This window comes from Gopherus flavomarginatus, chromosome 8 (assembly GCF_025201925.1).
Source record: "Gopherus flavomarginatus isolate rGopFla2 chromosome 8, rGopFla2.mat.asm, whole genome shotgun sequence".
Classification (NCBI taxonomy): Eukaryota; Metazoa; Chordata; order Testudines; family Testudinidae; genus Gopherus; species Gopherus flavomarginatus.
The window spans coordinates 85,931,161-85,943,239 of record NC_066624.1 but is presented as its reverse complement, the minus strand read 5'-3'; the positions used below and the strand labels follow the sequence as shown (position 1 = coordinate 85,943,239).

The 12,079-nt window shown below is 38.9% G+C and overlaps 1 protein-coding gene across 5 annotated transcripts in view; it reads left to right on the top strand.

Moving 5' to 3' along the window:
- Positions 1–1,401: 1,401 nt before the first annotated feature.
- HLTF (helicase like transcription factor) overlaps positions 1,402–12,079 on the top strand; it is a 119,523-nt gene continuing 108,845 nt past the window's right edge. For all 5 annotated transcript variants that reach the window (XR_007776020.1, XM_050965830.1, XM_050965826.1 and 2 more), the window contains exons 1-8: positions 1,402–1,543; positions 4,289–4,499; positions 5,483–5,649; positions 8,611–8,744; positions 9,894–9,991; positions 10,604–10,678; positions 10,941–11,132; positions 11,222–11,317. Coding sequence is in view for 4 of the 5 variants with exons in the window: in XM_050965830.1 (XP_050821787.1) it covers positions 1,524–1,543; positions 4,289–4,499; positions 5,483–5,649; positions 8,611–8,744; positions 9,894–9,991; positions 10,604–10,678; positions 10,941–11,132; positions 11,222–11,317 (993 nt within the window). In the remaining variant the exon portion in view is untranslated. The remainder of the gene's footprint in view (positions 1,544–4,288; positions 4,500–5,482; positions 5,650–8,610; positions 8,745–9,893; positions 9,992–10,603; positions 10,679–10,940; positions 11,133–11,221; positions 11,318–12,079) is intronic.

Genomic DNA, 12,079 nt, shown 5'->3' with positions numbered 1-12,079 from the left:
TGGAAAACACTGAGAAGCAGCAGCATGTCTCACAAGCGCTGGAAAAAAGTGAAATAAGAAAGAAGCTGCATTCCTGGCATAGTACCAGATGTGCTGTGTTCGGGCAGCTCCTTCAAAAAACTAATAAAAGTCCTAGTTTCCCAGCCTTCTTGTTTTCACTCCCTGATTTTGTTCTTTGTTTGTTTTTAACTCCCCTACATTTCTAACTTTAGGCATGCATGTATACTAAAGGTGTCTAGTTTCTAGTTGTTAGAAGAAGGGGGTGGGTTGCTCCAGTAAATAATTTATAACGCGACGAAACTGTCTACATAGGCTTATGCTAAGATGTAAAAAGCAGGCTGGTTCTCTCTGGAGACGAGCTGCTCTCTATTAATGCATGCACTTGTCAATAAAGAGCTTTTGATCGGACCTTGCTGGTGTTGCCTGTCTCTCTTGCGGTCAGACAACGAACTTTGCCATCTGGGTTAAAGTCCCTGACACTCCCTATCTGTCAAAATCAAATCTATAACAGCCTCTCCCCTAGTTGCTTTCTCCACCTTCTGAAGTAAAAAACTGTCTCCAATGCATTGAAGGAACTTGTTGGATAATCTGTGTCATGCTGTGTTTTCTTAACAGATGTCTGGGTAGTTGACCCATCACCACCAACTCCTGTGCTTGGCATGATTTTGTTAGTTGTTTTTTAAAAAATGCCTCATCCACCTCTTCTTCCTGACATGTACCTACTCAATATGAGGGTAATTGAAATCCTCCATTATTATTGGGGTTTCTCTCTTTGTAGTCTCTCTAATCTCCCTGAGTATTTCACAATCACCCACAACATCCTAGTCAGGCAGTTGGTAGTATATTCTTACTGCTACACTCCTACTATACAAGCATGGAATTTCTATCCATAGAGATTCTCTGGCACTGTTCAATTCATTTAACATTTTTACTATATTTGACTCTATACTTTCTTTAACATACAGTGCCACTCCCCCACAAGTGGGACTCGTTGTTTTACTAGGAGGCAGGTGAGCCAGACGACCTTGACCCCTGTTAGTATCTCTTCGCTGCATGCTTTGCAACATGAGTGCTGTGTCGGGACACGGAGCCAGCCAAAGGCCACCTCAGACAGAGCTGCCAGTACCAGCATGGCCCCTCACGGTGATGGAGAGCTTCATTTGCAACCAGCCCGTCTGCAGCCGCCTAGCAGCGGCGGTGGAAGAGAGGCGGAGGGACACTGCGGGACTGACGACGGAGAATTTCTCGCATCTTCATCGGCTCTGTTCTCGTCGCACAGAGAACGCATGCGGAAAGTCCCGCCCCGTTTCACAACCCTGTTCTCATTGGCTGGTGACTGTGAAACTCTGGGTGGGATTGGTTCTGGTGTTGTCAGTCAGACTGGTAGCGCTAAGCTGTGCACTGGCGGGTGTGGGTTTAGGACAGAAGTCGCTGGTGGGCTGCGCGTCTGTTGGTTCCTTGGCGGGCGCCAGCTGGGCCTGTTCTTCTGTCACCCTCGCCGTGCGGCGGCCCCCAGCAGCACCATGGCTTGGATGTTCATGAGGTGAGGCCCGGCGTGGGGCTGGGATGGAAAGGCGGGGCAGGGCTCGTGTAGCTGGGGTCAGCGTGGCCGGTTGCTGGGGGATGGGGCTGGGGGGGGGGTGGATTGGAGCTCCGCGCTCTGGGCCGGGGGGTGGGGTTGCTAGAGCTGAGGGGGTGGTTGGGGTTGGGCGCCCTGGGCCAGGGGGTTGGTGAAGCTGAGGGGGTGGGTTGGGGCTGGGTTGACTGGTGGAGCTGAGAGGGTGGGTTGGGGTTGGATGCCGTGGGCTGGGTTAGCTGGTGGAGCTGAGAGGGTGGGTTGGGGCTGGGTGCCGTGGGCTGGGTTGGCTGGTGCAGCTGAGAGGCTGGGTTGGGTGCCCTGGGTTGGGATGGCTGGTGGCGCTGGGCACCCTGGGCCAGAGTGGGTTAGTGGGGCTCTTATGGAGACAGTTATCATTTGTAGTGTTGAGAGCGTGTGACAGTTATAATGGAGAGAGAGCAGCCAGTTCTCACTGGTGTGAGATGCCTGTCTCTTCCATCCTCCCATACCCATCCTGTGACCGCTGTTGTTTCTTCTTCGCTGGGCTCTAGTGCTCCCTAAATCCCGGCATCCCACTTCAGTTATACACATTACATTAATACATTTAGGTCATTATTCTCTGCTACCACCACATTTCCAAATCAAGGCAGGATTGTTCCTTTAAAGCACATCTTACTTGAATTAGTACACCTCTACCCTGATACAACGCAACCTGGTATAACACGAAATTTGGATATACCACGGTAAAGCACTGCTCTGGAGGGGGTGGGGCTGCGCACTCTGGTGGATCAAAGCAAGTTTGATATAACATGGTTTAATCTATAACACAGTAAGATTTTTTGGCTCCCAAGAACAGTGTTGTATGGAGGTAGAGGTGTATAGAGAGAGGAAAGTGCTGCCTCAGGAGTCCCAGCAGGAGTTATGGATGATTCACCTGGAGTTCCACAGGAAGCAAGTACATCTTGAACCAGTTGCTCAGCCACCCTTTATACGGGTATGGTATGTGTTCCCTTCCATGTCAAGCCAGTAGCTGGTGGAGTTGGTTGCTTATTCACTTTTCCCGTCACACACCCATGTAATGCCAGTTTAGTCCTATAAGAACATAGGAGGTATGTGGCACAGCATAGACGTGGCTCTCGAATTAACAAGTTGCTAGTATAGCCTTTAGGTGGGCAAAGCTTAGATGACTTTGTGGTAAACCCTGGCTGAATTTTGAGTCTGATTCTGTGGTTCTTACCCAACCATGGATTACTCTAATTTTAGAATGACGTGCAAAAGAAACCAAAGTTGATCCAGACAAAGCTCCAAATATACAACATTTGGAAGCCTAGTCACACTCACTGACAGTAGTTTAAGATAATTTAAGTAAATAATACGACTGTGCAGGAAGGTCTTGCTGTGCAAAGTTATAATGTGCTGTGCTGTTAACTGTTAACTGCCTTCCAAAGCACTGAGCACTCATTTTTGTGTTGCTTTTGTAAAGATCAGCAAGTGTTAGTGCTTTTCTTTGTATTGATGTGAATACATGTATTTAACATACATGGTCACAGATGTTTTTATGAGTTAGCCAAAAAGTTCAATATACTGAGGCGTTACTGAGGATTTCTCTTTATAATAAGAGAGAAGACGTATAAGAAAGAAACTTCATCTAGTTGGTGAAGATTCTTACTGTGAGTATCCAGTATAACTATATATGCCAAGATTGAGTAGTTGTCTCAGAGGTGTTATAAAGGGGGGAGAGGGGAGTAAAGTATGTTATAAAAGTAACTTCACTGCTTGAACTGTACTATATTCAATAAAGTGTAACTCAGGTGACTTATTACAGTTTGGCTTTGTACCTCATTGTATCTCACCTGAAAAGTGTAGATTTCTAATGCAGATGATAATTTGTTTATATTACTTGCTCTGTCTTGTGGATTCTGACAGTCCATAAATGTGATGTCAGGCAAAAGTGATCAGGTATTATCAATGAGAAGAGCCATTCTGCTCTTTGAGAGAACCCATGCGAAATAAACTGTTTGTAAAGTGCTTATTACGTGGGACTATATTAAGGTTGGAAAAACATCATCTGTGTGCGTATTCTCTATGACTTTTGACGAAATTAGGAATATGGGGGGCCAGTGAAGTTTAGGGTAGTATTCTATTAGAAAACGCCGGTGTTGCCTTTTTTTCCAGCCCTTTCTGGAGAATGAAATGAAAGCATTTTTGCCATGGCAAAGTCTCTGTATCCTTTTTCAGCAGAAAATTATAAACCTCTGAGCATGAGGAACCAACTCAGAATTCTGGTGCTCTGTTGTGTGAGACATTACTCTCTTCTGCCCCTTGGTCTTTTGATCCTCCACTCAGAAAAAATTCTGAAGCAATAAAACCAACCAAGCTCCTGGTGCTCAATCTTGCCCTAAAAGCAATTCAAACCTCCTACTCTACAGTGCTGACTCTTTTTCTGAGTGCTTGAAGATTATATTCTAGTCAGTTAAATAGTAAAAGTAATTTGACAATGTGGTGTTTATGTGAGACTGTAATGTCCTGGAAACTTTTTTAAGGATATAACTTAGGTGAAAATTGCCACGTAAGATAGAATGGTTACATAAAGATGTGAAATATATATATTCACACTGTAAAAGGGAAAATTAATAGACACTTTTATAAAAGGGGATCAAGAGTAACTGAAACATTCAGACTACATTTTAAAATATAATGTCAAATAACTTCTATTCTGTCTTTCTGCAGAGATTCTGCCTGGAAATACTTACAGTCTGCCCATCGTGGAGGAGATAGGAACTATTCCCATTATACCTCTCGTGATTTTTCTTCCCAGTTTGGGTTAGAAGACTTTCTATGTACAGATGACATTCCTGGGACAGATGAAGATACAGATTCAGCTGTTTTATTTGGAACCTTGCGAGGAAATGTGGTTGGACTACGTTATTACACAGGGGTTGTAAGTGCAGTATGAATAATAAAGTGCTACTAAGCAGAGGTAGTTGGAAAGTGAAAAAAAATTGAACATTTTGCCCTTTCGTTGTTAAACTTGCACAGCTTTCCAGTATTTGGTGACAAGTCCTAAGGTTTTCTCATTCATTTGTTCGTATCAGTGCATTTAAGATTCTACACAGTTCTAAAAGAATTCAGTAGTTTAAACCTGCAATTTAAATTTCAGGATTTTGTTAAGGTATCTTTTAGTTCTGCTTTAGTTATTTACTCAGGAGCTGGCTGGGGGTAAGGTAAGAGCAGGCCCCAGGAAGTTGACCCTAGTGGAAGGGAAGGTGTTTTCCTTTCTCAGAGTGCCCTCCCCTTCCTGCTGTCTCCAGTTGTACACTCATTTAGAACTATGCAAACATCCTGGCTCAGTCCTGCTAGCCACAGTCTTTACAGTGTTGGTGGATGGAGGAGACTTTTGATGATATAGCACTTCAATAGGACTGGAAGCCAGGAGACATGGATTGTATATCTAGCCCACGTGATTTTAAGCAAGTCACTTAACATACCTGTCCCTCAGTTTCTCCACTGGTAAAAAGGGAATGATGATATTTACTAGCTTTTTGTAAGGAGCCATGAATTCTACAAATGAGAAGTATTGAATAATTATGAAGTATTATAGGGTCTGTCTAACCAGCTCGCAGGCAGTGAACCTACCAATCCAGGTTGACAGACTTGGCCTAGCAGGGTTTGTGCTAGTGCCCAAAAAATAGTTGTGTAGACAATACTTTGAAGTAGCTGCTCAGGATGGAGCTTGGGCTCTGAAGTCCATCTCTTACTAATTTCTAAAGTTCTTAGTATTTTGAATAAAGAATTATTAGAGGTAAAAACAGCCTATTATGCTAAAATAATCTTTTAATTTAGCTTCAGAATGGCTATACATGTAGATATTTCTGTAAATAACTTGTAATTAAACAAGTCTGTGCTCTTTTTTTCCCCCCAAAGGTTAACAATAATGAAATGGTTGCACTTCAGAGAGAGCCCAATAACTGCTATGATAAAAATGCAGTAAAAGTAAACAATGTGAATGGAAACCAGGTAGGCCATATCAAAAAAGAACTTGCAGCGCCCTTGGCGTATATCATGGACAACAAGCTAGCACTAGTTGAAGGGTAAGTGGGCAGATGAAGTATTTAGCCTCATTTTTATAAGGTAATGTCAATTTTAATATTTTTAATATATTTTATGTAGCAACAATGAAAGTATATATCCTTTTAGCTGAGATTACTGGAAGTAACACTGATGTCTGCCATAATAGAATTTAAGTGTCATAGCTGCAGGCTATAGGCTCCCTTTATGAACTATCCAGATTACAGTTCATTTTCCTCTGCAAATGACAAATTCTAGAGGCATCAGGGAGAGTTGAATTGACAGAAGTTTACTTTGTAATTTTTACTTATTGGTTTGGCTCTTTTTAAAGGATTCTAGTAGGGCTGGTGAAAAATTTTCTGTTTGAAACTGTTTTTGATGGAAAACATGGATGTTTGACTAAATTATTACCCCCTCCTCCTTCCCCCCCCAAAAAGTCTCGTTTCCATGGGAAACTTTTTTTGTTCATCAAAATATTTGTAACAAACCAGAAAGTTTTTTGGCTGAAATCTTTCAGTATTTTCAGAAAATTAAAATATGTCCGTGGAAAATTTCAACAAAAACAAAAGATTAAATTTTCATTAACATTTTTTCTTCGGTGGGAAAATTTTGAACTAATTCTGTATTCTAATACATTATGCAGACTTATTGTAAAAGAAAAACCTTTTTTTTTTTTTTCTGAAAGTGAACGTGGCAAAGTTTTTTCTCATCATGTACATACAATAAAATTAGTACTTCTGAGCAACTGTCTTATTGGAAAATGACAATTTGTAACACAGGCAAAATTGTGATTTTTTTTTTTTTTGCAAAATTTAATTATAAGTGGCTGTGAATCAGTTTCTGATTCTGATTTGATTCGCAGTAACAATCAGAAAAATGTTCAATGTTAAGTAGCAATTATATAATGTTAAACTGGTGTAAAAGTCTTCTTGCCAAATTTTCATGACAATTTTACAGTCCTGGCTAATTCTTACTAATCTCATCTTTCTGTGACTAGTGCCAAACTCCCAAGAATTCAAAAATCAGAACACATGCTAAGATGAGTAGAAAAATCCTAAAACTATTTAAATAGTTTTTTAGCTTTTTATTAAATTTGGACATTGTCTTCAGATTTTGAGCTCTTAAAGTGTAAACTGTCCTGTGCAAGCGATTGCTCTCCATTCTCCTCACCCATCCCAGCTCCCACTCCTGCACTATTTTTAACAATAATTGCAGCTTTGTTCTCTTTGCGGACTCATCTTCTTGAGTCATTTTTGTTTTTGTCCTTCATGGATAGCATCCTCTGGAAACCTTGTTAATAATGGTGCCAGCCTCCAACATACCTCTGCTGAGCTTGTGGGAACTGAGATTTTTTTTTTTGTAGGTTTCTGACTTGGCTAAATTTGGACATTTTGTCACGGGATAGCAAAAGGAACATTTCTAGAGCTGTGCCAACAAGAGTGTTTTTGGGTTTTTTTTTTTTTTTTTTTTGGTTCACTGGCAATTCCAGAAAACTGGGGGGGGGGGGGGGGGAGAAATGTGTTGGGTCAAATAAAATGTTTAGGACAACCTAAAACAGAACTTTTTGTTTTGATTTAAAGTGATTTTTAATGTTTGATATTTTTATAAAATTTTTGAAACAAAGGTGTTTTGAACCAAAAAACTTGAAAAATTTCCCATAGAAAATGTCATAAGTTTAAACTTTTTTCTCATTTCTAGAGTGTATTTTTTTAACATGACCAACTTTGACAGAACTGATATGAATTTGTAAAAGGTTTTGTCAAATGTGTGTTTGTTTTGCCCCCTCACCAAAAAAAAAAAAAAATTTGTTTTAAAAATATCCCAAGCTCTGTTCTTTGCACCCTGTTGTTTTTGCTTCCTGCTAAATTTCAAGTCCCTACTCCAAAACATGGAAGTGCTAGCGCTCCCCAATGAAATATTTGTAAGATTTTTTTTTAAACATGGACAAAATAATGTATTATTTTCCCCTAAACTAATTTGAGGAGCCGGTGAACTGTGTTTGCTGAAACATTCCAGAAAAATTCCGCCCCAGGCAGATATCTTGCACGGAAAACTTCAACCTGAGTGGGTAAAGTTTCAAAAAGTTAAAAGTAACTAAAACAGGATCTTATAATTTACAGTTGCCTATAGCTTTCACTTTTGGTGGAACTAACTGCTCCATCTGTAATGTATTAATATCATATAAAAATACTTATTATGAGCCTTATTCTTACTTATGCTAACGGTACTTTACACTATTTTGGTAGGGTTAAAGGGGCTTAAAATGAGCATAAAGTTAGTTTAAGCACAGTTATATGCTGCCATAGTGGTGTAAAACAGGCCTTCGTACAAATGAGAATCTGGCCCATTGCATATTTAATACTGAGGTAGAAGCTGAAAGCTTGTGCTATTGCATGGATATAGCACTTGGACCAAGCAATCCACTGTCTGTGCAGTTTGCCTCATATAGCCAATTGAAATTGTTGCATGAAAATTACCTGTAGAACAATGATTGGTTGAGTTCCCTCTGATATCATCATGGTCTAGGGACTCTTGGTATGGCACAAATACTTTCCTTACTGTAGCTGTATGTCACATAGATATACTTCATAAAGTCAAAATGGCTGAGAATTTAAAACAAATTGGTAACACACCACCAATCTCATTGATGATTCAACCTGATGATTATCTGAACAAAAAGAATTCTCAACCGTGCTTGTATGGAAACACCTACCGTTTACACTGACACGATGGAAATTCTGAGTTCCATAATGACACACAGAATGACAATAATGGAATCTTACTATATAGATATATGCGTGATAGTTTTCTTAGGAGTCTGCTTTCTTGGTGGAACTTGTGACTTACTGTTTCAATGTTCTAATGACTATAACAAGTTCTTTATTTCATGGGAGTATTAATTATGTATTTTCTCTATTGGAGTCTGCTATGAAATGTTTTACTTTTTAAGTGAGAGGTATTTTCCTTTTTTTCTTTGTTCTCAGGGTTGTCCCTTATGGAGCACAGAATGCCTTTACTATGCCTGTACAAATGAGTTTTTGGGGAAAAGAAGAAAATAAGCAAGCTGTTCTAGATAAATTGAAAATGCATGGATTTAAATTGGCTCCTCCTTCAAAAAGTAAGTTATAGATTTGTTTGTTTTGTCTTTAAAATATTTTAAAGATGAGCTTTGCAAAACCCCAGCTGTTAGAAGAAACTCTGAAGGCTTGATCCTGCTCCTAGTGAAGTCAGTGGTAATATTCCTGTGGATTCATTGGGAACATCACCAGCCCCAAACTGGCCAGATCCGAATTCATAGTGAGTGTGCAGTTGTTGTGCTCCATCTGTGCTATAATGTAGGTTTTTCTTTGACTTTGTAGACATGAAAAGTGATTGAAGGTTGTGGCAAAGCAGATTTGTTATCCTCTGGAATCTTTTTTTTTTTTTTAAAATCCTTTTATCTTTCAGCCTGGGTCTGACCTGGAAATTGTGTTGGTATCACTAACCTCCTTGTGAAAGAAAGGGGGTCAAGTGTTCATGCTAATTCTTTTCATAGTGTTGACGCAAAATATTGCCTCCCCTGCAGGTATGCAAAAGAGCCTGTTGGCTTTTGGCATAGTATTAGGCCAATTTCTTTTCCTTGTTCCTGACTGGGATAAATCATAGAGTTGGTATATAATTTAAAGGTGGATGAACATACAATGTTGACATTGGTAAAGTTGTGTTTTTGTAAAATTGTTGAGCATGTAGATATAATTAAGTGCTTTAATATATTTAAAACAAAGATGAAAGAAACTGTACTACAGTCCTGATCTTAATGTGAGTGGAACAGAGTTTCATCTTTTTGCATGGTGAAAAATCAAACCATGTTATAACAGAAATGTAATCGTGTCAACATTTTCCCCCTCCCCCTCCAACCCCTTGTACCAGGATTCTTGAAATCAACAAGTCATGCTTTGATATGTTATACTTGCATAATCTTATGCAGCACTTTCCTTTTTTTGTTGATCTAATTGTGCATTGAATTGTTAGACTACTAAAACATTACAAAACGTAAGAATAAAAATGCCTAACTGGTAAGCAGTAGGACTCTTCACAAGGAACTACGCTCCTAGTCATTTCCCATATGTCACAAATAGCCATTAGTTGGTAAAAACTTTTGGTTTCCACTGCACATAGTTAACTGATAAGAGGATATGGTGCCTTTTTCTCCCCATTTGTTTTTTATTCATCTGAGCAAGCCAAGTCTCTAACTGCTGTGTTTGTGTTTTTTCTAAATGGAACACAGGTTCAGAATTTGGTTTTGGATCTAGCTGGGTTTCTGGGAGAGCTGGACCAAGCTATAGTGCTCCAGGACATGCTGCTGTGCAGATGACAACAGAACAGGTGTGTGGCGGTTTTTTTTGGTAGATAGTTATGTTGAAAATATGTACTTTAAAAGAAGTGAACTTGGTGGTCATGAAAGTGAGGATTAGTCCTTTTTCATGAGCACTGAAGTATTTTGGTTTTTTCCCCCTCTGAAACAAATCTTTTAAAGGGCACATTTGTCGATATTTTGCTCACTATTGTTGCTTTTTACTGGACTTTGTCCATTTAAACTATCAAGCCATGAAAAAGCCTTAGTTTAAGCTAAGAGTTTCACAGAGATAATTTGAATTGCACCCATTTCAAGTCTAAATTTGGCCAGGGGTACCTAGCACTGTGAAAATTTTTTCACATAGCTGTACCAGTATACCTCACCCTATTTTAATGCACATTTTAGTGCCAAGCTGAGATCTGAATGGGTCTGTTCCCCCACTGCTTCTGCTTTTTCACATTGCCACATGTTCTTTGTTACCTACCTCCCCAGTAGCAGCAGTTACAGATTCTGGTGGCTCGAGGAGTCATTTGGAGATCTGGGTGTCCATAGGCCCTGTGACTGGCATCTGTTCTGTCATCAAGTATTTATTTAATGTAGAAGTTGAGTTTAATTGCAACTTCTCTGTTTATACATTGCAGCTTAAAAGTGAGTTTGACAAATTGTTTGAAGATCTGAAAGAAGATGATAAAACTCATGAAATGGAAGGAGCAGAGGTATTTGTTCTATTGAAAAAGGCTAATGTAGGTTTTTAAATCAAACCTTAAATTCTGTTACACATTTAATGTATAAACATCTATACATATCTTCAAAATTTAGCAGTGTCATGCTAGAATAATGAGTTGTCCTAAATATCAGTTAATTTTAAATAAAGTTTTAAGAGAGCAATTAATCAAATGTTATTTCCCCTCCCCCTTCCGAATGGGAAAACAGTTATTTCATGTGAAAGATGTATAACATTACTTTTTTTACTTATAGGCTGTTGGAACACCATTACTTCCACACCAAAAGCAGGCTTTAGCTTGGATGGTTTCACGTGAGAACAGTAAGGAGTTGCCACTGTTTTGGGAAGAGAAAAATAACTTCTACTATAATACACTTACAAACTTCGCTGAAAAAGAACGACCAGAAACTGTTCTTGGAGGAATACTGGCTGATGATATGGGACTGGTAACTATGTGTAGTGCTTTAGTGAATTTGAATACAGTTTGACTTATCTCTGGAAAACCCATAAATTCTATCCTTTGCATTTTATCTAGGGTAAAACACTTGCAACAATTGCATTAATTCTTACCAACTTTCATGATGGCAAACCTCTTCCTGTTGAAAAGATTAAAAGTGATCAGTTGCATAAGGTGAGATGTATTAAAAAAAAAAAAAGGCACGCCATGACTCTTGTTTTTTGTGTGAAATAATTTCTTCTAGCAAGTAATCAAAAATCCTTACCTCATGTCATTTTTATAGTTGATATGAGATTTTTATGCTTTTATATCACTGGATATTATTACCATTCTTCTGCTTACTTTGTTACACCGCCGGGTCAGATATAATTAGAGGACTTCATTTAAATATATTTTTGAAACAAAATAGTCTGTGTGTTTGAACTTTGAAACAATGTACTCCAGGGAAGAGTTAAACTTAGAGATCATAGAACTTGAATAAAGTACATTTTTATTAGGTTAATTCATATAAAATATAACGGTCCTATTTTTTTAAATTTTACTTTTTGTCATGAATACATAAATAAGTATGTGTTCTTCTAAGGACTCATTTATATAGTTCCCATGCATTGCAGAGACTATATCTAAAAATATGAAGCAGAGGGTCTGAATATGGGGGGGAAACACCTCAGATTTATTTACTTTGTGGAACAGCTTCTTACCCTATAGTTTTAAAAAAAGGGTGGGGAGGGAGGGAGGATTGAAAAGGTCCTCTTGGATCATCTAATCCAAATGTCAGTTTTGCTGCACTCACTCCCTTTCCCATACATTGATTTAACTATGCCATGGAAAAAGTAAGTATGAGCATTGTCTGATTATTTTATTGTAATCTGTACAGGAATTAGAATTTTTTTTTTTTAAAAGCTTGATTGCATCACAATGCTTTGTGTCTGGGCT